The sequence below is a fragment of the Pseudophryne corroboree genome, chromosome 9, assembly GCF_028390025.1.
Source record: "Pseudophryne corroboree isolate aPseCor3 chromosome 9, aPseCor3.hap2, whole genome shotgun sequence".
NCBI lineage: Eukaryota > Metazoa > Chordata > Amphibia > Anura > Myobatrachidae > Pseudophryne > Pseudophryne corroboree.
The window spans coordinates 119,324,048-119,346,758 of NC_086452.1; the positions used below are offsets into that span (position 1 = coordinate 119,324,048).

Sequence of the window (22,711 nt, forward strand, 5' to 3'; positions counted from 1 at the left end):
CCGGTGAGTAAATTCTTATTTTAATATCTGGACGATCTACTGAGAAAGGCATCATCCAGGGAGGAGCTGTTGCAGTCCATTGTACTCACAACCCACTTGCTCAGAGTCCACGGTTGGATTCTGAACCTTCCCATTCACATTTGGAACCAACCCGGAGGTTGTCTTTTCGGGGATGATCCTCGACAGGGAAGTGCAGAGGGTGTTTCTTCCACAGGAAAAGGCGTTGGTGGTACAAACAATGGTCCGGTATGTCCTGAAGCCAGCCCGGGTGTCGGTTCATCAATGCATTCGCCTTTTGGGAAAGATGGTGGCCTCTTACGAGGCTCTCCAGTACGGGAGGTTCCATGCTCGGGCCTTCCAACTGGATCTCCTGGACATTGCCTCACCTTCTGGAGGTCAGCAGGTTCGGGATTCAGGACTGGGTCCTTCTAACCACGGATGCGAGCCTCCGGGGCTGAGGCGCAGTCATTCAAGGGGAAACCTTCCAAGGAAGGTGGTCAAGTCTGGAAGCAGACTTTCTCAGCAGACACGATCATCATACGGGGGAGTAGGGTCTCCATCCGGAGGTATTCAAGGAAATAACAGACCTTTGGGGGTTACCCCAAATAGACGTGATGGCCTCTCGTCTCAACAAGAAGCTTCAACGCTATTGTTCCAGGTCGAGGGACCCACAAGCAGTGGACGCTCTGGTGTCTCCGTGGGTGTTCCAGCCAGTGTGCGTGTTTCCACCACTCCCACTCATTCCAAGAGTTCTAAAACTCGTAAGGAGAACAGGAGTTCAATTGATCCTCATTGCTCCAGACTGGCCAAGGCGGGCTTAGTACACGGATCTTCTGAGTTTCTTACAAGAAGAGCCGAGGCCTCTTCCACTTCAGGAGGACCTGCTGCAGCAGGGGCCATTCGCCTATCAAGACTTACCACAGCTACGTTTGATGACATGGAGGTTGAACGCCTGACACTTGCTCGGAAGGGCATTCCAAAGAAGGTCATTCCTACCCTGATACAGGCTAGGAAAGGGGTAAAGTCTAAACATTACCATCGCATTTGGAGGTAATATGTCTCTTGGTGTGAGTCCAAGATGTTTCCTGCGGTGGAGTTTCAACTGGGACATTTTCTCCTTTTCCTACAAGCAGGTGTGGATATGGGCCTGAGGTTGGGATCTGTGAAGGTCCAGATTTCGGCCCTATCCATTTTCTTCCAGAAACAATTGGCTGCCCTCCCTGAGGTTCAGACATTTTTGAAGGGAGTTCTGCACATTCAACCTCCCTTTGTACCGCCTACGGCACCTTGGGACCTTAACGTGGTGTTGCAGTTCCTTCAGTCGGACTGGTTTGAGCCTCTACAGGAGGTTGACGTCAATTTCTTACATGGAAGGCTGTCACATTGTTGGCCTTAACTTCTGCAAGATGTGTGTCAGAATTGGGGGCTTTGTCCTGTAAAAGCCCTTACTTGATCGTCCACAAAGATAGAGCTGAGCTCCAGACACGTCAGCAGTTACATTCCACCGGTTGTGTCGGCATTTCGTATCGACCAACCTATTGTGGTGCCAGTGGCTACTGACTCCTCCATTTTATCAAAGTCCTTGGATGTTGTGAGGGCTTTGAAAATCTATATGAAGATGACTGCTCGTCACTGGAAATCGGACTCTCAGTTACCTACCGGTAAATCCTTGTCCGCCCAGCGCTTCGCTTTCCTGCAACCGTTAACTGGTACAGTACAACTGTGTTTAGTTATGTACTGCATTGTTACTTGGTAAGTAATGTTTCAGCAGTTGCTGAGTTTTCAAGCTGGTTAGCTGGATGTGCCTTGTATGTGTGAGCTGGTATGAATCTGTGTTAAATCCTTCTCTCAAAGATGTCCATCTCCTCGGGCAGTTTCTAGACTGAGTCTGGTAGGAGGGGCATAGAGGGAGGAGCCAGCTCACACTCTCAAACTCTTAAAGTGCCAATGGCTCCTGGTGGACCCGTCTATACCCCATGGTACTAATATGGACCCCAGCATCCTCTACGGACTACGAGAAAAGAATTTATCGGTAGGTAACCAAAATCCTATTTTTACACAGGTAGTTCTAATGCCGATGCAACTGCGACCTCTGTGTACAGTCAGCGTAACACATGCACCGCTCAATTGCTCAAACATCAGCGTTGCGTCCACATCTGTATCATGGAGGTGATTCAGCGATGGACACAGCCGCTCGTCTGTACACAGTGGCCGCGTCCATCTGGTCTGCGCAAGGACACTGGCAATAGTGTGCATGTTCAACCCTCACCAGATAATCACATCCCAGAAGTGATTGGCAGCTGCAGGTGTTGGGGGGGTTGCACCGCGGTATATACTGGGCGCGGTCCTGACCATTTTGGTGCTGGGGGGGGAGGCTGCGTGACACCACACACAGCCGCTCCCAGAAAATAAATGGCGCCAGACCGCCTGCCTGCGCAGATAGGGGTCGACATCAAATCGATGCATTCGCAATTAAATTGCAAACACATAGCGGGGTGGCGCCACACACATGCTGGGCAGCCTTGCCCCCTTTTAGTACGTCTAGAGACTGGTCGGGCAAAATAAGACACACCCCCAACTGATGCCCCCCCCCCCAAAAAAAAAACAAAAAAAAAAAACAAACGCTTATTTCTGAGAAATCCCCGTCCCATTTGCAAAAGACCCGCACCACTCGTATTCCGAAAGATTTTTCCAACCGATTTTACGATCATGATATCGGCCGCCTGCATTGCATCTCTGCCGGTGGGAACACATTTCCATTCCACTCTCAGCAGTGAGCGCCTCACGGGTGCCCGTTATTGTACGCATGCGCAGCGTCTCTCAGGAAAGACGGATGGACAGCCGGCGGCGCATGCGCGGTGCCTCTGCTGGAGGCACGTTTGAGAGATGGCGGCGCATGCGCACTGCTCGGTGACTGTTAAGGCATCAGGACGTCATCTTCCAGCATCTGAACTGTGTGTGAGGATAAATCACCCCGCTCTCACACAGCGGCCGCTACCTGTCAGACTTACGGGTCCCGGTACTGATTATGCCGAGGGTGTTTCCGTGATTCTCAGGCATGGCGACCCCTGGGGTGTTGGAGGAGTCCAGCTCTGGAGAGGCCTGCTCGGGGGGCTGCGGGGACCTCGGGGACTTCCTGCTGGAGGACCGGGCTGAGGAGCAGCTCTGCTGTCACTTTGAGCAGGCGGCTCAGCACGCCCAGAAACTGGCCCATGTGGCGAGCACAGAGCAGCTTCTCTACCTGTACGCCAGGTACAAGCAGGTAATGAGCCTGTGGGTCCGGTCTCACCCCTCCATCCACCCATCGCTGGCCCTGCATGCTGCATAGCCTGGCACTGGTGCTGTAAGCAGCACAGGGAAGTAGTGCTTAGCTGCTGTGGAACTACAAGTCACACCATGGCCTGTCAGCCAGAGCTGGGTTAGCTAAAGAGCCACAGGCTATAACTGTATATATAGATAATAATTGCTGCATGAAATGTAGGCTCCATTCAAGTGTAATAGGAAAAGTCTTCTGTAATTCAGGGGTAGATGTATTAATAATGATATGGGGAAGAAGTATCGGCACACGTCATGTAAACTGACACCGCTTCTCCCCCATGTATGACAGCGGCGGTCTGTGCAAGGTACAGCGCCCCTGTCCATATCGGCGATGCGCTCTACAAGATAGCACGCCATTGTTGCAGGCAGTGTGTGAACGGTCAGCAGCGCTGACCGCTCCGACACCTGCAGCTATCGATTTCAACAGCTGCAGGTGTCGTTGTCTATACACCACAGCAGGGACAGCGCTGCCCCTGGATGTGGTAGGTGCTGGCTTCCAGGATACATGTGAGATCTCACACATGCCCAGTTAGCAGGCTGTGGGAGAGAGACACAGCAGTAACCTGATGTGCTGCGTGTGCTGACAGGCATCGCCGCAGGGGGGAATTTTGAGAAATGACAGGAGCGATGATATGCTGCAGTATGTCACGTGGCTCCCCCCATCGGACCCGGCATCGGCAAGTGTGTGTGCCCCATGCTGGGTTCCATCAGCGGCAAGGTCTGGCTAGGTACGCACTGAGTGATATGCTGTCCAATTGGGCGGATCGGACCGATACATCGCTCAGTATGTATGCTCCATATGCACACACCCGCGGTTGCATGCGACATCATCAGGTTTGATATGCTGCACATCAAACCTGACGATATTGCAAGCGTCCTGTAGTGTGTTAATAAAGGACGGGATATGATTGTTCTGTCCTTCATTAAAGTCACACCAGCGTGTACGTGCAATCCGGGCTGACAGGGACTCGTTACGATATCAGGACAATTCCTGTTGTTCCAGTGCATACCCAGCTATCCCACCCAGCAAGACCGGTGGGATAGCACATTTCACTATCCACGTCAACAACTACTCCCTTTAGTAAATGGATCGAGTCACTAAACCTGAAGTGTGGCGAGCGAAGCAAGCCCGCAAAGGGTATATTTTGGGTCCCATGCTCTGACCTTGCTCCTCCCCTGTCTTTGTCACTGGTCACTAGGTGGTGACGTCAGAGGTCCTTGTGCCAACTTTGATTTAGCCATAACCATTCATCATTCCCACTGTGGGGGTATATACTGTAAATGGCAGTTGATTGGACTGGAACTACCGCCTATAACATGGGTCTTCAACCTGCGGCCCTCCAGCTGCTGTGGAACTACACATCCCAGCATACCTTGCCTTAGTTTTAGCATGCCTTGATAGCAAAACTGGCAGGGCGTGCTGGGATGTATAGCTCCACAGCAGCTGGAGGGCCGCAGGTTGAAGACCTATGGCCTATACAGTTGCCTGCCACATTCCATGTATTCTCCTATTCTGGCTACTTGTATAGCTAGGGTGATTTTAGTTGAAGAGGATTTCTAGGTGACTACTGATAATGATAGATGTCCCCCATCTATAGGTCAACGTTGAAGATTCCTGTCCCAATAGCAGTGGTTGTTCACAAGTTGACAATACCTTTGCATCCAAACATGTATTTCTCTATCGTCCTAGTGGATGCTGGGGTTCCTGAAAGGACCATGGGGAATAGCGGCTCCGCAGGAGACAGGGCACAAAAGTAAAGCTTTACGATCAGGTGGTGTGCACTGGCTCCTCCCCCCATGACCCTCCTCCAAGCCTCAGTTAGATTTTTGTGCCCGGCCGAGAAGGGTGCAATCTAGGTGGCTCTCCTAAAGAGCTGCTTAGAAAAGTTTAGCTTAGGTTTTTTATTTTACAGTGAGTCCTGCTGGCAACAGGATCACTGCAACGAGGGACTTAGGGGAGAAGAAGTGAACTCGCCTGCGTGCAGGATGGATTGGCTTCTTGGCTACTGGACATTAGCTCCAGAGGGACGATCACAGGTACAGCCTGGATGGTCACCGGAGCCTCGCCGCCGGCCCCCTTGCAGATGCTGAAACGAGAAGAGGTCCAGAATCGGCGGCAGAAGACTCCTCAGTCTTCTAAAGGTAGCGCACAGCACTGCAGCTGTGCGCCATTTTCCTCTCAGCACACTTCACACGGCAGTCACTGAGGGTGCAGGGCGCTGGGAGGGGGGCACCCTGGGAGGCAAATGAAAACCTAATTTGGCTAAAAATACCTCACATATAGCCTCCGGGGGCTATATGGAGATATTTAACCCCTGCCAGAATCCACTAAAGAGCGGGAGACGAGCCCGCCGAAAAAGGGGCGGGGCCTATCTCCTCAGCACACAGCGCCATTTTCCTTACACAGCTCCGCTGGTCAGGACGGCTCCCAGGCTCTCCCCTGCACTGCACTACAGAAACAGGGTAAAAAAGAGAGGGGGGGGCAAAATTGTGGCAAAAATATATTATTAAAGCAGCTATACAGGGAGCACTTATTATAAGGCTATCCCTGTCATATATAGCGCTTTTGGTGTGTGCTGGCAAACTCTCCCTCTGTCTCCCCAAAGGGCTAGTGGGGTCCTGTCTTCGTTAAGAGCATTCCCTGTGTGTCTGCTGTGTGTCGGTACGTGTGTGTCGACATGTATGAGGACGATATTGGTGTGGAGGCGGAGCAATTGCCAAATATGGGGATGTCACCTCCTAGGGGGTCGACACCAGAATGGATGCCTTTATTTATGGAATTACGGGATAGTGTCAACACGCTAAAGCAGTCGTTTGACGACATGAGACGGCCGGACAATCAATTAGTGCCTGTCCAGGCGCCTCAAACACCGTCAGGGGCTGTAAAACGCCCTTTGCCTCAGTCGGTCGACACAGACCCAGACACAGGCACTGATTCTAGTGGTGACGGTGACGAATCAACCGTATTTTCCAGTAGGGCCACACGTTATATGATTTTGGCAATGAAGGAGGCGTTGCATATAGCTGATACTACAGGTACCACTAAACAGGGTATTATGTGGGGTGTGAAAAAACTACCTATAGTTTTTCCTGAATCAGAAGAATTAAATGAGGTGTGTGATGAAGCGTGGGTTGCCCCCGATAAAAAAATGCTAATTTCAAAGAAGTTATTGGCTTTATACCCTTTCCCGCCAGAGGTTAGGGCGCGCTGGGAAACACCTCCTAGGGTGGACAAGGCGCTCACACGCTTATCAAAACAAGTGGCGTTACCCTCTCCTGAGACGGCCGCACTTAAAGATCCAGCAGATAGGAGGATGGAAAATATCCAAAAAAGTATATACACACATACAGGTGTTATACTACGACCAGCTATAGCGACTGCCTGGATGTGCAGTGCTGGGGTAGTTTGGTCAGAGTCCCTGATTGAAAATATTGATACCCTGGACAGGGACAATATTTTACTGTCGTTAGAACAAATAAAGGATGCATTTCTTTATATGCGTGATGCACAGAGGGATATCTGCACACTGGCATCACGGGTAAGTGCTATGTCCATTTCGGCCAGAAGAGCTTTATGGACGCGACAGTGGACAGGCGATGCGGATTCAAAACGACATATGGAAGTTTTGCCGTATAAAGGGGAGGAGTTATTTGGAGTCGGTCTATCAGATTTGGTGGCCACGGCTACAGCCGGGAAATCCACCTTTCTACCTCAAGTCACTCCCCAACAGAAAAAGGCACCGACTTTTCAACCGCAGCCCTTTCGTTCCTTTAAAAATAAGAGAGCAAAGGGCTATTCATATCTGCCACGAGGCAGAGGTCGAGGGAAGAGACAGCAATAGGCAGCTCCTTCCCAGGAACAGAAGCCTTCCCCGGCTTCTACAAAAGCCTCAGCATGACGCTGGGGCTTCTCAAGCGGACTCGGGGACGGTGGGTGGTCGTCTCAAAAATTACAGCGCGCAGTGGGCTCACTCGCAGGTAGATCCCTGGATCCTGCAGATAATATCTCAGGGGTACAGGTTGGAATTAGAGACAGATCCACCTCGCCGTTTCCTGAAGTCTGCTTTACCAACGTCCCCCTCCGAAAGGGAGACGGTTTTGGAAGCCATTCACAAGCTGTACTCTCAGCAGGTGATAGTCAAGGTACCTCTTCTACAACAAGGGAAGGGGTATTATTCCACTCTTTTTGTGGTACCGAAGCCGGATGGCTCGGTAAGGCCTATTCTAAATCTGAAGTCCTTGAACCTGTACATAAAGAAGTTCAAGTTCAAGATGGAGTCACTCAGAGCAGTGATAGCGAACCTGGAAGAGGGGGACTTTATGGTATCCTTGGACATCAAGGATGCGTATCTCCACGTTCCAATTTACCCCTCACACCAGGGGTACCTCAGGTTCGTCGTACAGAACTGTCACTATCAGTTTCAGACGCTGCCGTTCGGATTGTCCACGGCACCTCGGGTCTTTACAAAGGTAATGGCCGAGATGATGATTCTTCTTCGAAGAAAAGGCGTATTAATTATCCCATACTTGGACGATCTCCTAATAAGGGCAAGGTCCAGAGAACAGCTAGAGATGGGATTAGCACTGTCGCAAGAAGTGCTAAAACAGCACGGGTGGATTCTGAATATTCCAAAATCCCAGTTAATGCCGACAACTCGTCTGCTGTTCCTAGGGATGATTCTGGACACGGTTCAGAAAAAGGTTTTTCTCCCGGAGGAAAAAGCCAAGGAGTTATCCGAGCTTGTCAGGAACCTCCTAAAACCAGGAAAGGTGTCTGTACATCAATGCACAAGAGTCCTGGGAAAAATGGTGGCTTCTTACGAAGCAATTCCATTCGGCAGATTCCACGCAAGAATTTTCCAAAGGGATCTGTTGGACAAATGGTCAGGGTCGCATCTTCAGATGCACCTGCGGATAACCCTGTCTCCAAGGACAAGGGTGTCTCTTCTGTGGTGGTTGCAGAGTGCTCATCTATTGGAGGGCCGCAGATTCGGCATACAGGATTGGATCCTGGTGACCACGGACGCCAGCCTGAGAGGCTGGGGAGCAGTCACACAAGGAAGAAACTTCCAGGGAGTATGGACGAGCCTGGAAACGTCTCTTCACATAAACATTCTGGAACTAAGAGCAATATACAATGCTCTAAGCCAGGCAGAACCTCTGCTTCAGGGAAAACCGGTGTTGATCCAGTCGGACAACATCACGGCAGTCGCCCATGTGAACAGACAGGGCGGCACAAGAAGCAGGAGTGCAATGGCAGAAGCTGCAAGGATTCTTCGCTGGGCAGAGAATCATGTGATAGCACTGTCAGCAGTGTTCATCCCGGGAGTGGACAACTGGGAAGCAGACTTCCTCAGCAGACACGATCTTCACCCGGGAGAGTGGGGACTTCATCCAGAAGTCTTCCACTTGCTGGTAACCCGTTGGGAAAGACCAATGGTGGACATGATGGCGTCTCGCCTCAACAAAAAACTGGACAGGTATTGCGCCAGGTCAAGAGATCCGCAGGCAATAGCTGTGGACGCGCTGGTAACGCCTTGGGTGTACCAGTCGGTGTATGTGTTTCCTCCTCTGCCTCTCATACCAAAAGTATTGAGAATTATACGGCAAAGAGGCGTAAGGACGATACTAGTGGTTCCGGATTGGCCAAGAAGGACTTGGTACCCGGAACTTCAAGAGATGATCACGGAAGATCCGTGGTCTCTACCTCTAAGGAGGGACTTGCTTCAGCAGGGTCCCTGTCTGTTTCAAGACTTACCGCGGCTGCGTTTGACGGCATGGCGGTTGAACGCCGGATCCTAAAGGAAAAAGGCATGCCGGAAGAAGTCATTCCTACTTTGATTAAAGCAAGGAAGGAAGTAACCGTGCAACATTATCACCGAATTTGGCGAAAATATGTTGCGTGGTGCGAAGATCGGAGTGCTCCGACGGAGGAATTTCAACTGGGTCGATTCCTACATTTCCTGCAATCAGGATTGTCTATGGGTCTCAAATTGGGATCTATTAAGGTTCAAATTTCGGCCCTGTCGATTTTCTTTCAAAAAGAATTGGCTTCAGTCCCTGAAGTCCAGACCTTTGTTAAGGGAGTGCTACATATACAGCCTCCTGTGGTGCCTCCAGTGGCACCGTGGGATCTCAATGTGGTTTTGGACTTTCTAAAATCTCATTGGTTTGAACCACTAAAGAAGGTGGATTTGAAATATCTCACATGGAAAGTGACCATGCTTCTAGCCCTGGCTTCGGCCAGGAGAGTGTCAGAACTGGCAGCTTTATCTTACAAAAGCCCATATCTGATTTTCCATTCGGACAGGGCAGAACTGCGGACTCGTCCGCATTTTCTCCCTAAGGTGGTGTCAGCATTTCATCTGAACCAGCCTATTGTAGTGCCTGCGGCTACAAGTGACTTGGAGGACTCCAAGTTACTGGACGTTGTCAGAGCATTAAAAATATATATTGCAAGGACAGCTGGAGTCAGAAAATCTGACTCGTTGTTTATATTGTATGCACCCAACAAGATGGGTGCTCCTGCGTCTAAGCAGACGATTGCTCGTTGGATCTGTAGCACAATCCAACTTGCACATTCTGTGGCAGGCCTGCCACAGCCTAAATCTGTAAAGGCCCACTCCACAAGGAAGGTGGGCTCATCTTGGGCGGCTGCCCGAGGGGTCTCGGCATTACAACTTTGCCGAGCAGCTACGTGGTCAGGGGAGAACACGTTTGTAAAATTTTACAAATTTGATACTCTGGCTAAGGAGGACCTGGAGTTCTCTCATTCGGTGCTGCAGAGTCATCCGCACTCTCCCGCCCGTTTGGGAGCTTTGGTATAATCCCCATGGTCCTTTCAGGAACCCCAGCATCCACTAGGACGATAGAGAAAATAAGATTTTACTTACCGATAAATCTATTTCTCGGAGTCCGTAGTGGATGCTGGGCGCCCATCCCAAGTGCGGATTATCTGCAATAATTGTACATAGTTATTGTTAACTAATTCGGGTTATTGTTGAAGGAAGCCATCTTTCAGAGGCTCCGCTGTTATCATACTGTTAACTGGGTTTAGATCACAAGTTGTACGGTGTGATTGGTGTGGCTGGTATGAGTCTTACCCGGGATTCAAAATCCTCCCTTATTGTGTACGCTCGTCCGGGCACAGTACCTAACTGGAGTCTGGAGGAGGGTCATAGGGGGAGGAGCCAGTGCACACCACCTGATCTGGAAAAGCTTTACTTTTTGTGCCCTGTCTCCTGCGGAGCCGCTATTCCCCATGGTCCTTTCAGGAACCCCAGCATCCACTACGGACTCCGAGAAATAGATTTATCGGTAAGTAAAATCTTATTTTACTTACCGATAATTCTATTTCTCGGAGTCCGTAGTGGATGCTGGGCGCCCATCCCAAGTGCGGATTATCTGCAATAATTGTACATAGTTATTGTTAACTAATTCGGGTTATTGTTGTAGGGAGCCATCTTTTAGAGGCTCTTCTGTTATCATACTGTTAACTGGGTTTATATCACAGGTTGTACGGTGTGATTGGTGTGGCTGGTATGAGTCTTACCCGGGATTCATAAATCCTTCCTTATTGTGTACGCTCGTCCGGGCACAGTACCTGACTGAGGCTTGGAGGAGGGTCGTGGGGGGAGGAGCCAGTGCACACCACCTGATCGTAAAGCTTTACTTTTGTGCCCTGTCTCCTGCGGAGCCGCTATTCCCCATGGTCCTTTCAGGAACCCCAGCATCCACTACGGACTCCGAGAAATAGAATTATCGGTAAGTAAATTCTTATTTTTGGTAATGGAGATAGTCGTACTGGTTTCGCTCCTTATGTGTACCATAATGTGGTGCCGTGAACTTAGCCATGCTCTAAAAACCTACTATAAAGAACTGGCACAAAGCACTGTGTACAACATAGATCCATTCTCGAGAAGAAGTAACTGGAGCCCATACATCAGAGAGCTATCGGGGCAATTCCACGTTCCGCCAATGCCTTGGTTGGGGGATAGAGTAAATCAAACTTGTTGGAAATACTAGATTCGCCGATGCAACCCCAAAAAAATGATCAGAATTGGTGATTTTTAACATACTGTATTTTACCGATTTCCTAATGGATCATCAATATGCACCGATCGGCAGAACAGGGAGTTGTAGCTCAGATGTACGGCCAGCATAAAGCTGGGTACGTACTAGGCAATATGTCGACTGATCCGATGGATCAGATTGTCATATTGAGCACATTGGGTGGTGTGTACACACTACCACAAACACTTGGCTGCCAACATCAGCGTCATCCCATTGGATATGCTGAACGGCAGATGGGGTGACGCGGAGGCTGACGTCATACTGCTGTATGCGGCCACAGTTGTGCACTATATCGTTGAGTGTGTGCGGCTGTCTGACATCTTGTCCCCATGTCTTTTAGTGTGTACCCACTTTCAGAGTCATTCACCTGTGTATTGTAACAAGACTATTTGACACCTTCTTTTCTTTCCTCAAGGTTGGGTTTATGTCATGGTGATCTACAGTTACACAGCAATGGGGACTGCTACTGGGATGTTACTGTAAACTCAGCATACTATTGACTAACGGATCCTTTTCCTGAATACCATTATTGTATGCTGTTCACTGCCTAAATGTATGTTCTTTTTTTTCACAGGTGAAGGTTGGAAAATGCACCACTTCCAAACCAGGGTTCTTTGATTATGAAGGCAAGCAAAAATGGTAAGATGAGTGACCAGATCATATTACCTGCCGTACCGTTAGTTGTTGCTGAGCTAGATTGTTCTGTAATTGCGAAACTGCATAGTGGGGGTCATTCCGACCCGTTCGCACGCGGCGGTACTTCGTTGCGGTGCGAACAGGTTGGGGCTGCGGCTGCGCGGTGCCTGTAATGAGCACGTGCGTCGGTGCCCAGCGACGGCAGTCGCCGGCCAACGACACCAGGGCCGAAGAAAGTGATCGCAGGCTCGATCGCAAGAAGATTGACAGCGGGAAGGAGGATCGGGGCGTCTACTCACCGTTTCCCGGGCGTGGTAAGGCGAATGCAGGCGTATCCAGGCGTTTGGAGGGTGGATGTCTTACGTTACAGCCGGGACCTTCATTGCTGGATCCGTCGCACTGGGTAAGTAGCTTCAGGGCTGGACTTGTTTTGCAGGAAACTTTTTTAGCATAGCAGGGCTGCAGAAGCGATCGCAACCCTGCTATGCTAAAATACACTCCCCCATAGGCGGCGCCAAGTTGATCGCACGAGCAGCAAAAAGTTGCTACGTGCGATCAACTCGGAATGACCCCCAGTGTTGGGTGCTTCCCTTGATACTGTGAATCGCTAAAACGCAGCCCACCGCTAGTTGTATGCTGCCAATGTGTGCTGCGGCCAAACATTCGGAGAGCTGCGGCGTGTGTGGCCTTTAAGTGGGAGCAGCGTTATTATGGAACTGACTGAGTTTTCATATTATGATCTGTTCAAATATTAATGCATAGCTTTTTGCAAATCCCAGCTGATAGTTTTATATGGTTATACTTTTAATTTGGATTAATTGCATAGAAAGTTGTAAACATTATTGGAATATTACCATGGTTTATGTATTGGCAATATGCGCTGTCTGTGTCATCTTTTGACTGGATATAACGTTCAATCCAATCAACTACATTCTGTACTACAGTCTCATGCCACAAAGCGTTTTATAATGACTATCTAAGGCAAGGCATATTTGCATTAAATATGACCGAAAGAAGTAAGATCTCTTCATCTGTAATATCGGGACTAGCTGTATAAGGTGTATACTACAAGTTATGTTTTACTATTAGCTTGTGCTTTGGGCTAAAGGGGTGGAAGGGGAGTGTATCCTATTAGCAGTGCTGATAATAGGTTCACCAGGTGCTATACAGTTAGCCCTGATGAAGCATTCCTCCCCCTGCAATATCAGGCCATTTTTCTCAGCCCAAAATGGATCGCTTCTAATTGGATACCCCCCTTTCCTGTCTTCTTAGGACTACCAAATGAGCCATATAAACTCAAAAACACGTTTATTAACACTTTAGTAACATTTACTTATAAAGTACTATTGTATTCTGTTGCACGTTGCAATTGGGAACATAGTAATTAAAGAAGACGGTGCTCCTCTATTTTACTGCTGTCTGACTCGGACTTCTATATAAATAGCAAATATATATTTTACATACATTATACCTGGACTACAATTTGAATATGGTAATTATATCTGTGCAATACATGATTTTATTAAGGCTCAAATAGTAGTTTAGAACATGAGAAAGTAGAAGAATACATGTGACAGACGGTATGGGTTAGTTATATCGCAGTGTAATGAGTGACGGCTTCATATAATGGTAATTATTTCAGTGTAGTGGGTGACTGCAGCATGGAGTACTTATAATGGCATCGTATATTATTTTACCATACTCTTCTTTAACAGAAATAGTCTTTTACAATGTTAAGTGACAATAATTGAATTCCTCCAAAACAAATGTAGTGACCTTTTCTGCCAGCAAGTAATTGTTAATTTACTTATTAGTTACTGTACAGTATGCTACACAAGGGTAAGTAAAATATATTCAACATACTGTCATGTATTGTGCAGTAACAGTTGCACAGTGCTGCACAACCTTACTGAATGCATTTTAAGGGGGTCATTCCAAGTTGATCGCTAGCAGCTTTCGTTTGCTGCGCAGCGATCATGCAAAAAAAGTAACTTCTGCACATGCGTATGCGGCGCAATGCGCACGTGCGTCGTACTATTACAACGAACGATGTAGTTTCACACAAGGTCTAGCGAAGCATTTCAGTCGCACTGCTGACCGCAGAGTGATTGACAGGAAGAGGGCGTTTCTGGGTGTCAACTGGCCATTTCAGGGAGAGTTCGGAAAAACTAATGCGTGGCTGGGTAAACGCAGGGTGTGTTTTTGATGTCAAAACAGGAACTGAACACTCTGAAGTGATCGCAAGCGCTGAGTAGGTCTGAAGCTACTCTGAAACTGCACAAAACAATTTTGTAGCCGCTCTGCGATCCTTTCGTTCACACTTCTGCTAAGCTAAAATACACTCCCAGTGGGAGGCGGCATAGCGTTTGCATGGCTGCTAAAAACTGCTAGCGAGCGATCAACTCGAAATGACCCCCTTTTAAGTGATAAAGTGACCTGTGTACAGCAGGCCCCCTCACCATGCAGTGAGGACCCCTCCCCATGCCTGAACTGGGGGTAGGCATGGGAGGTAGTGTACTTGTGGCTGCTTCCTCCTTTATTATAGCTTACAGCGGTGTGTCAATCCTTCTGGCTTTGTATTCGGAAAGATGGGTAATGCATGAAGGGCAGTGCCCTCTTTCCGAAAACATAGCCAGAAAGATGGCCTTGCTGATGTGAGCTAGAAATGGACAGGGGGCAGCTGTACGGACAACAGCAAATCTCCTGGTGTGGGGCAGGGGTTCCCCTGGACCCATGGCCCGTGTGCTCCCTGCACCCATTATAGATATACCACTGCCCATGCTGTACCAACATTAGTTTAGTACTCCTCATGGGCAAAAATTGCGCCAAAAGCTGACGAAAATGCCTGCAAATTCGCCAAAACACATGTATCAGTGGCGAATTCGACAATACGCGTGGTTTTCTCCAGTGCCGGATTTTTCGACCAGTTGAAAAAATGGCACGGGCATTGAATAGGTCGAATGTAAATTTGACCTAAAAAAAAAAGGGCGAAAAGTGATTATTTTTTTTCCGAGTGGTCGTAAAAACAGTACTAGTTGAATACCCCCCATAGACCCCTGTATATGCATTATTGCCATCACTGATATATAATGTGTGTATAATATAAATAACAAAGTTTTTATTTTGAAACTGGAGACTGCACAGCCCTGCATGGAAACCTGTTTTTCATGTTTTCTACATAGGCTGCTTCTAATGGACTTTGATACGTTTTCAGTTAATCTTCTATAATGCTTACCTGGGAGTATATTTTTCTGTTCAATTACACTTGAATTTATGCTTACAAGATGGTTACTCCCAGCGCTTGCTCTTAAACAATAAATTTCCAAATGCACTTTTGTTTTAAAATATAAATGAACTTCAGTGAATATGGGTACAAGTATGTGTATGAGTAAACTATAATAATAAATATAAATCTATATGTGTGTATTTTTATGATCTCCTAATACCGGTATATAAAAACCAGTAGACACATGAATATAAATATATATAAAATTCTATGCTGGTATAGGTAGATACGCGTCTGCATTTTACTCTACCTATGGCCAGGTGGACTGTGATTTTGTCCTCAATTTTTCATGTGCAAAAGGCTTGACACTGGTATAGATAAATCGTATCTCATTCATATGTCATGCTGCAGCTGGTGGACAATCCAGGTTACCTATGTAGTCCTTGCAGTGAAGGGGAAAGTTCCTGAATGGGGGAGTGTAGATGTTTCCACAAGGGTACTCACTCTTGTTGTCCCATCGGTGGAGGTGTGTGCTGCACTTTTCCCAAGGTACGGGTGCCTGCCGGAAAAGTGCAGCACACACCTCCAGCGATGGGACAACAAAAGAGTGAGTACCCTTGTGGAAACATCTACACTCACCCGTGTGAAATTGATTGTCAATCAGTGTTGCTTCCTAAGTTGACAGTTTGATTTCACAGAAGTGTGATTGACTTGGAGTTACATTGTGTTGTTTAAGTGTTCCCTTTATTTTTTTGAGCAGTGTATTTATTATTATTTTTATATTTTACTCGTACACACTTGTACCCATATTCACTTATTAAATTCATTTATAATTTAAAACAAAAGTGCGTTCGGAAATTTATTGTTTAAGAGCAAGCGTTGGGCGTTACCATCTTGTAAGCATTTACAGTATATCCATAGGGTGTGTGGAAACCCTATTTCTCCATAGCTGCTACTCACATAAACAACCAGGTGTTAGCGCAGCCCTCAACCCTAACCAAGCATTTGGATTTATGTATTTAAAATACTGTTCAACAAAGATGTGTCCTCATACACCTATTGGTCATTCCACATCAAATCACCCAAAAAATGAAATGTCCATCACCCATCTCAGATTTTTACGAATTTTTTTTAGTTAAGAGAGGGTGTCAAAGCAACTATTTCTGCCAAATATCTCGACTGTCTGACAATTAGTTTATTACATATAGATTTTTAAATGTATTAAATTATTTATCAATCACGGCTTCTTTATCCAGTTTATTTGAAGTATCGCAGGTGTTTATTAAGGAATCATCGTGAAATTTGAACCCCTAAGGTAACTCTTCCTCCCGAATCCAAAAATCCAAACCAAATTACTTTATCTGACTCATGTTTTGCCTTATGGCAAAAACGCACGTTTATCGAAAAGATTTAGAAACGCTAGGTTCAATCAACATTGCTATGTCTGTCTGTTATTACCCAGTTTTGTTCTATTTCTGTTGTTCTAATTGTAAAGCGCAACGGAATATGCTGCGCTATATAAGAAACTGTAAGTAAATAAAATATAGACATCCCATTTTTTCTTATGTGCTTAACAAAGGTATACATTACTACCACACACAAAAATCAGCATGGTACTGTGTTTCATAGTGGAGAAAAAAAAATCATGATCACTATTGTACTGCATACATAATTAACACAAGAAATCATGAAATTTAAAAACTTAAACATAACGTGAGTCTCTAACTTATTTAATGTCACAGAATACATAGTAAAACATCAGGTACAGCAGTTTTGCGAAGATGATGAACATTCTAGGATGTGCCCTGGAAAGAAAGTCGGTTTCTGTGAAGTTCCAGGAGGAGAAAGAATTCACAAACAGAAAAGGCTACTCCTAGTAAACTTTAAAAACCACTTAACTGGCATGGTCAGATCTCGTGCAACCGCGCCACCCCACTGCGTCCTCCAGTTTTTGACGAGGAGATCCAATCTGCAGATATGCATAATATAATATTTAAATATTTAAAAACTATATTAAATAAAAAAATATTCAGAAAACAATGTTATGAACGATTTTGAAGGGAAAAATCGTCCGTTAAGTGGTTTTAAAGTGCTTTATCTTGCTTTCAAATACTGTTTTCCAGACATTCAAGTTGGATTGTCTAAGGTTTGTTCCTTTTGACCTACATGATGTGTTAGTATTGCGGCAAGAGGTATGCATTCTGTGTGGGTTTGCGAAATGCGCCAAAACTTAAAAAATCGTTTGGTTGCTGCTCTACCACTAAAGATGGACTACAAAGACCTAATTGAAATCCTTGTTAGTTCTTCAGTCTCGAAAACTTGTATGCTTCATCGGTGTGACAAATGCCCAGGTCTGGAAGCACTTCAGAAAATAGTTGAAAAACCTTTTCATGATAGTGACATGGATGATGAAGACACAATTGTTTATAAGCTGTGGGTCCACACTGACACTGACCAAAGTAAATTGGTTACAATCACTAGTATTGTGGAACAGTTCCGTGAAGTTATTTGTAGTGCTGTTGATTATGCAACAGCCGATCTGTATACAGCAAAGTTGCAAGCTGAATACCTACGCCAGTTGAAGGAAACCATTCGACCAGAAACAGAAGCTGTGTGTTACTAGATTTTGCAGAAAAGTATTAATTTGTGTGTTAGGATGCAATTCAAGGATTCCACTGCGACACTTCACCCATTTGCTATATAATTATAGAGCCATGCTCATCTATGCTGTGATGCGTGCGCACGGCATACGCATCATGGCATAGTGTGAATGCGCTTTGCTGCGACAGCCAGCATTCGCTCCATGGGCTTCCATTGGCATGCGTACGCGTGCATTTGCAGGCACGCTTTCCACGAGGCAACGATTAGCGTGGCTTCATCTGTTTTTTAGGCAAATGATTGTGTGACACTTTTATCTGTGGGAGTCTGTGTGTTATTAGCGATACCCGTGACCATGTAGCTCATTATGGTAGTTATGAAACACTTAGCCCGAACGATTATTAAAATTGGAGAATATTCACTACTTTAGTGATGGTGCTAGTAAACGTCTAGCTACTTGGACCAGTCTGCAAGCAGTGGAAACTCATCACATCTTGACACCTTTGGACCTGTATAGCTGGGATGAAAAGATACATGGCATAAAGTTTTTCTACGTGTCACAAAATGAAATACAAGACTGCAAAACCAAGCTGCATGGCCGTCTAGAAACGGCAAAGACTGTGGTAGGAACACTTGCTCATCACCAATTTCGGCCTATTAGTTATGGTGAACTACACATATTCCGATCGTCAGATGACATGGAGACAGCAGGAATCACAGTTTGGTGGGTATCCAATTACAGGTGAAAATACTTCGGACGATTTATCCTGATGTTTCACTCATATATGTTTTTTACAGGCGATCCAATTTGGTCACCTGAAAAAAAATATTTTTATTTATTTTTTTATCTCCCAAAAACACAGTTTTAGTGAGACCTGTGTGTTTTTGGTAGAAACAGCCCAGTTTCCATGGATTTGGTTTCGCCTGCCTGAGGCAGGTGAAACGAAATCCCTTATAAGCTGGCGCAAGACGCGGCTTTACGGGGCTAATTGGTGGAACAGTTAGCTGCGTTAATTTACTGTGGCTAATTGCATAACCCCTTTAGTTTCACTATGACCACAGTCACAAAAAATGTAGACAAAAGTGATCTGCAACCTTGAACGTACACATAGCAGCAGTGTACAATAACATCTGGTACATTGGGTATATTATTCAATGTAATGAGGAGGAACAAGATGTGCTGGTACACTTCATGAAACGAAACCAAACAACAAATGTGTTGTCCTGGCCTTCAATGTTTTGTTCCTTTTATTTACGCACCATGTGTAACGGAAGTGCCCACTATACAAGGAAGTACTGGAAGGCACTGTCTGCTGACACTTTAAGGAGAATTACAGACCGTTACAACAGGTTCCAAACAAGGGAAAGATAATGTGATTGTTGACTCAACTTAAGTTATGGACTCAAGTTATGTTTAAGTTTTTAAATGTCATGGTTTCTTGTGTTAATTATGTATGCGGTATAACAGTAATTGAACGTCAACTTCATTATTATTTTTTCTACACTATGAAACAGAGTACCATGCTGATTTTTGTGTGTGGTAGTTTGTATACCTTTGTTAAGCACCTAAAAAAATTTGAGATATCTAATGTTGATTAAACCTAGTATTTTCAAAAAACATGCATTTTTGCCGTAACTCAAAACATGAGTAATTTGGTTTGGATTTTTGGATTCATGAGGAAGCGTGACCTTAGGGGTGCAGAATTTGTGGTGATCCTCTAATAAATACTCGTCATACTTCAGACAAACTGGATAAAGAAGCTGCGATTAGTAAATAATTTAATACATTTCAAAATCCAATATTTAATAAACGAATTGTCAGACAGTCGACATATTTGGCAGAAATTATAATTTTTTTTGACATCCTCTCAACTAAAAAATGTTCATAAAAATCTGAGATGGGTGGTGGACACGCCTGGTTGAACTGACATGGGATGACCCCTATCCTTTTTGTGCCATATGGCGTGAGTTAAATTACTGTGGCTAATTGGATATTTCCCATAACAGTGGAAGGTTAATGATGGCTTGTCAAGAGGAACAAAACATGAACTATACACAATAACTGACACACACACAAAAAAAAAAAGTTGTCAAGATAAAATATTATAAAATGAGAATGTACAGATGGAGCGTCCCTCATCGTTGTCGTTTCTCCGCCTAAACGGAGTATTTGTCGCGCCTTAGCTATAGCTTAAACTGTTGAGGTGTTGCATGGAGAGGCTCATAGAGGTGCGACAACATACACAGCATGCAATACATCTTCACCACTGGGTGGCTAATGCTCCACTAATCCAGTACTGTAGAGCGAATAGCGGCAGATGAATATACAGTACCGTAATCGTACTGTATTAGTGTACTCTTAGCAATCCCTGGCAAATGGCCAGTGACAACTGTAATGTTATCCACACAGACCAACGGTCAGACGGAGAGAGTCAATCAGGAACTTGAAGTGTATAGCATACTGTAAATATAGGGACGCTGTCGAAAATATGGTCCATTGGCATTAGGGTTATGTGAGCGTCCAAGTCCCGTAGACAATACAGCATAGCCATAAGCAAAGCGAATTGAAAGGGATCACTGCTTCTATTTACACATGACTTTGCGTCTGTATCCCCAGGCGTCATGGCCTAGTGATAAAGTGTACCAGGCCCCATGCTCCTAGTCCTGGGTTCGATTCCCAGAAAGAACGAATGCCAATTTTTATTTACATTCTATTAAAAAAATGTTTTAACAATCATACGTTTAAGAACCTTAATTATGAACACAGGAAAAGATCAGTTTTCATTACGAACTGGCCGAGTGTCTGAAACACAAAATCTGAAGTACAGTATTTCATATAAGCACTTACTGTTCTATGTACATATCCTGTATACAGTACGTGGGGCTTGGTCTAGCAAGCAAAGTTACAAATAAAAAATATATAAATACGTTGCTTGGGACCCCTCTAGTCCCTTCCCCCAACCAAAGCTACTGTAGTATGAGCCCCTCATTTACATACTGTTTTGTGTTAATTTATTGACTGTATTAAGCTGTATTAAGCTGCTCTCCCTGTCTGTGAAATGAGCAGTCTCCCAGGGGAGGGGGAATGGGGAGATATAAACCAGCGGAGTGGGTAGCCTGCCTACAGTATGAATTGAACAGAGAAGCTGCAATAAGATTCACCGAACTTTACTGGACTGTCATTTCGGCAGTGATGTGCGGGCGCCACACACGCATTGATACCATGGTTTACTATTGAACACTGGGCTTCAGGGGCTGCCTTCTAAAGCAATGTGGAGGCCCAGGAAGAAATACAGTAAATTCAGTCTCATTAAGATAAAACTCTTGTAATTTAAAAAGTCACATTTGTATATTTGTGTTTATAAGCAGCACCTACAGTTTTGTTTCTAATTTTGACTGTATATCTGGGTGCATGTCTGCAACTGTATACAAAGTATGACAACTTGTTTTGGCAAAATTAGAAAAAAAATGTGGATGCTAATCTTTACACAGATATACAATACAAATGTGTCCTTTGCGGGAATCGAAGCCTAGCTCATGGGCATGGTAACCATCGGTGATAGCCCTATGCCAAGAGAACTATGGAGACAGGTGACTGACACCTAGAGTGACATAATGATGTTGCTCATTGTAATTTTCTGCTGCGGGGTACACTGGGCTCCACAAGGATAGACATTGGGGTGTAGAGTAGGATATTGATCCGAAGCACCAATAGGCTCAAAAGCTTTGACCTTCTTCCCAAGATGCATAGCGCCGCCTCCTATATCACATATCACCCCGCCTCCGTGCACAGGAGCTCAGTTTTGTACTTTGTGCTTGCAGTGCAAGCATGTAACAGGAAGAGCTGCTCACAGCAGCTCTAGAAGAAGCTTTTTCTGAGGAAAAATGAAGACTACAAGGGCTGCAGCAGAGGCACAGATTGTGTTAGATGTCAGTAGACATTGCCTGCTGCAGCTCCATCTCTCTCCCAGCGGCGCTGTACACTCCCGCACCCTGGTTGCCGGGTACCTACAGCAGGAGGCTCCGGTTTTCTTCCAAGTTAGTCACACACGGCTGGGGCTCTCCGGGATCGCGTGGCCGCACTTCGAGAGGAGGTAAGTGGGTCCCGCTCGCGGGACCCGCACTTTATCGCGATCCGGCGCGGCCGGTGGGAGGCGGGCCGCGCGCGCTGGTGGTGGACACTGTGGCAGTACAGGCGATCCCACTAGATCACCAGGGCATGGGTGCTGGTCAGGTTTTCCCTTAAAACCGTTTTACAAGTAGCCCGCAGTACCCGGTGGTTTTGCCAGCAGAGGGGATAAGGCTTAGACCTGGAGCCCCTTCCCCAGCCCCAGGGCACCATTTCCAGCAAATGTTTCGCCCTGTAGCTGCATATCTGTCTCTCCCTCACTCCCTGTCAGTGTTTGGGCGCCATTTCTCTCAGCTACACTGTTCCTGGGACTGCTTGGGCAAATCCTCCTTTGTAAAGCCGCCTGGTTGTCAGTGCTGTGACATTACATGACACTTTAGTAATCTACATGTCAATTAAACAGTGTTAGTTAAGAAAGAGTGCATTTAGTCAGGGTTCTCTGGTACAAGTTCCCCGTGATATACCTCCAGTTCTTACTGTGCAGTGTTATATCTATTAACTTCATAGATATATATATATATATATATATATATATATATATATATATATATATATATATAAAAGCTGGACCAGTGCAGTATTATTGTTAGTAATAACCTCTGCATTGTATAACTGTGACTATATGTGTGTGCATTAGCTTGCCGAGTAGTTTCCATTTCGTGTCTCTCACTCAACTTGCTATCCCTATATTCTATAACCTGAGTGGGCTTGGTGCGTCAGGTTTCATAATT

At 45.9% G+C, this 22,711-nt stretch overlaps 1 protein-coding gene across 1 annotated transcript in view; it reads left to right on the forward strand.

Annotated features, from left to right (window-relative positions):
• Positions 1–2,894: 2,894 nt before the first annotated feature.
• Positions 2,895–22,711, forward strand: part of ACBD6 (acyl-CoA binding domain containing 6) — a 266,804-nt gene continuing 246,987 nt past the window's right edge. The window contains exons 1-2 of the mRNA XM_063939798.1: positions 2,895–3,262; positions 11,966–12,030. Of these exons, the coding sequence (XP_063795868.1) occupies positions 3,059–3,262; positions 11,966–12,030 (269 nt within the window). The 5' untranslated portion in view covers positions 2,895–3,058. The remainder of the gene's footprint in view (positions 3,263–11,965; positions 12,031–22,711) is intronic.